The sequence below is a fragment of the Otolemur garnettii genome, unplaced genomic scaffold (assembly GCF_000181295.1).
Source record: "Otolemur garnettii isolate 467f Iridium unplaced genomic scaffold, OtoGar3 scaffold00031, whole genome shotgun sequence".
In the NCBI taxonomy this organism is placed as follows: domain Eukaryota; kingdom Metazoa; phylum Chordata; class Mammalia; order Primates; family Galagidae; genus Otolemur; species Otolemur garnettii.
Genome location: NW_003852426.1, coordinates 12,646,346 through 12,649,258, shown reverse-complemented (window position 1 = coordinate 12,649,258; position 2,913 = coordinate 12,646,346). Strand labels below are relative to the sequence as shown.

Sequence of the window (2,913 nt, the reverse complement as noted above, 5' to 3'; positions counted from 1 at the left end):
GGCACTCTACCCAGGGGGATAGCTTGAGGCTCCGTCTCAAAAAAAAAAAAAAAAGAAAGAAATTTTTAAAAAGGAAAACTATTCTATCATGGAAAATTTAGAAAACACAGAAAAGCATAAACAAAGACAGAATTACCTATAATCTCACTGAGAATTATTATGAACATTTTGTGGAGTATCCTTCCAGTCCTGTTTCTACATGGCTATGCACTTCTTTGTTTTGGAGGGATAGGCAATACCAGGGCCGGCTTCCACTTCTCTGTTAACTACACCTTGAGGCAAACTTAAGAACATGATTCTCACTTGCCAAATTGTTTCTCCATGGGGGAAGATATTCTGAGTTCTAAACTACTCTTTCACAAACAAACTTCTGGACTGCCGTCTGCCCATCAGCAGGAATCAACTCTGTGCAATGCATCAGTCAAAGCCCCCACTGTGGCCTTGTCACTCACCGGAGTTTTGATGTAGGTGTGGGGATCAGGGAACTCAGGAAAATGGCTGGGGATGTGTGGCGGGTGGGGTCGGTTCTGCCCTGCTGTGAGGGCCTTGGGGGTCACTGGCTGATTGGTCACTGGAGCTGCAACAGAATCATAACTGGTTACTTCTCCACCTATGGTCCTGGTTTCTCCAGATTATGGTCTCTGCCCAAACCCTTCTTTTTCCAAAGTAAATGCCAGTTTATTAAACAACAGGCACTTGTACTTCTATCAGTAAAAGGCTTTCAATGACTTAAGGATCTGAGAAGGTCACCCCCACAATGCCCAGCCCTGCTAGATGATCTTGGTTGACATTTACATCTACAACAATCTGCCCGCAAGCCTCTTAAGCAGGTAAGTGGGTGGCTGTGACCATGGTAACTGTGAAAAGAACATGCTGAAGAACCTGGGACATGAGATGGGCTGCTAATACTCTTTTCAGAGATCTCAGATAACATAAATACACCCTGAGCTGGGGAAAGTGTGGGTTTTATGATAACAAGAGGAGATTGAAAATGACACCTCCCACTGCTACTTTGAGAGGAAGTTCTTAAAAAGATGCCAACATGAAAAAAGGGACTTTAAAAATTCAGTGAATTCTCCTCAGGTCCTACCCTGAGCCCAGTTGGTTACTGTTTCCCTAGTTTATGGCACTCAGTTGTTTTTTTTGTTTTTGTTTTTTTTTTTGCAGTTTTAGGCCAAGGCTAGGCTTAAATCCACCACCTCTGGCATATGGGGCTGGTGTCCTACTCCTTTGAGCCAGGCGCTGCCCTGGCACTCAGTTTTATCTAAGACAGAGGTCATCAAACTTTTTGTATAAAGGGCCAGATAGTAAATATTTTCGGTTATAGCATGAAAACAACTATAAGAAGTAAATATGGCTACATTCCAAACTTTATTTATAAAAACAAGTGGCAAGCTGCCTTTGGCCCACAGGCCATAGTTCATCTATCTGTGATCTAAGGGAGAATAAGAACTTTCACATTTTCTAAGCAGCATCATTTGCCCTTCTGGGGCCAAAGCAAAAGACTCACAGCAATATCTCCGAGATGGTTAACCTTTCTGGTAAATGAATTTCAGATTCAAAACCTGCTAGCCCAGATAAAGATTATATCATAGGTATCCACAAAGATTGGAAGGGAGCCTGCAACAAAGAAGTAGCTACCAATCTAATCCCTGCGCCATTCAGCTAATTCATTTCACAAGCATTAATCGATAATTTACTAAGTATCTCAGTTCAAAGTCACTTACGAGCAGTGATGACCATTCTCTGAGACCGTTTTGCATAAGCTGGGAGAGTGTCCACATTGAAACCTAAGAGAGGACAAAACAAAAAACAATGCTCAGGCTCGGTGCTTGTACTCAGCAGGTAGGGCGCCAGCCACATAAACCAAAGCTGGAGGGTTAGAACCCGCCCCAGCCTGCCAAATGACAATGACAACTACAATGAAAAAAATAGCTGGGCATGTGGCAGTGTCTATAATCCCAGCTACTTGGGAGACTGGGGCAAGGGAATCACTTAAGCCCAAGAGTTTAAGGTTGCTATCAGCTGTGACGCCATAACACTCTACCCAGGGCGACAGCTTAAGACTCTGTCTCAAAACAAACAAACAAACAAAAAACAATGCTCAGACCACTAAAATTGAACACGAAAAGGGGAATAATACGGTGGAGAAATGGCTTAAACTCCCAACTCAACCACTTAGCTGCCACTCAAAAGAATCTCCAGGAGAATCCCCCAACAGGGAGTTAGGAAGCCTCTTAAATGGGTGCAGAGGACCCTCTCTTGATAACTCTCTTAAGCTAAAAGCAAATCAACAGATCTGGAAGTGGCTTGGCGCCCATAACTCAGTGGTTACAGTACCAGCCACATACATTGAGGCTGGCAGGTTCAAATCAGGCCCAGGACAGCTGAACGACAATGACAACTGCAACAAAAAACAGAGCCAGGCCTTGTGGCAGGCACCTGTAGTCCCAGCTACTTGGGAGGCTGAGGCAAGAGAATCACTTAAGCCCAAGAGTTAGAGGTTGATGTGAGCTGTGATGCCAGAGCACTCTACCAAGGGTAACATAGTGAGACTCTGTCTCAAAAAAGCAAAAAAAAGAGATCCACAAGGGAAACCAAGAAGAGTCACCAGACATGGCTGACTCCTAGGGACTCCTTCCTCTCTTCCAACCCTAACTCAGACTCACTGAAGAACAGGAAACTGGAAGTGTACTTACCCATCTCAACAAGTGTGACCACGATGTCTGATAGTGTGGGCTGAGTCCTGGCTGTGTGCTCACAGTAAGACTTGGCACTCCTCCCAATTTCTGAAATGTCTAAGAGAGGGTCAAAGGCAAAAAGTCTTATTCATAGTCCCTTAAAAAGTTAAACATAGGCCAGGCATGGTTGCTCATGCCTATAATCCTAGCAGTTTGGGAGCCCAATGTGGGT

General features: G+C 44.2%; 1 protein-coding gene across 2 annotated transcripts in view; it reads right to left on the bottom strand.

Moving 5' to 3' along the window:
• Positions 1–2,913, bottom strand: part of TAF8 (TATA-box binding protein associated factor 8) — a 28,185-nt gene that overhangs the window by 19,056 nt on the left and 6,216 nt on the right. For both annotated transcript variants that reach the window (XM_023512895.1, XM_012804896.2), the window contains exons 3-5: positions 2,700–2,798; positions 1,728–1,790; positions 453–577 (exon numbers count right to left, since the gene is read on the bottom strand). In XM_023512895.1, the coding sequence (XP_023368663.1) occupies positions 453–577; positions 1,728–1,790; positions 2,700–2,798 (287 nt within the window). The remainder of the gene's footprint in view (positions 1–452; positions 578–1,727; positions 1,791–2,699; positions 2,799–2,913) is intronic.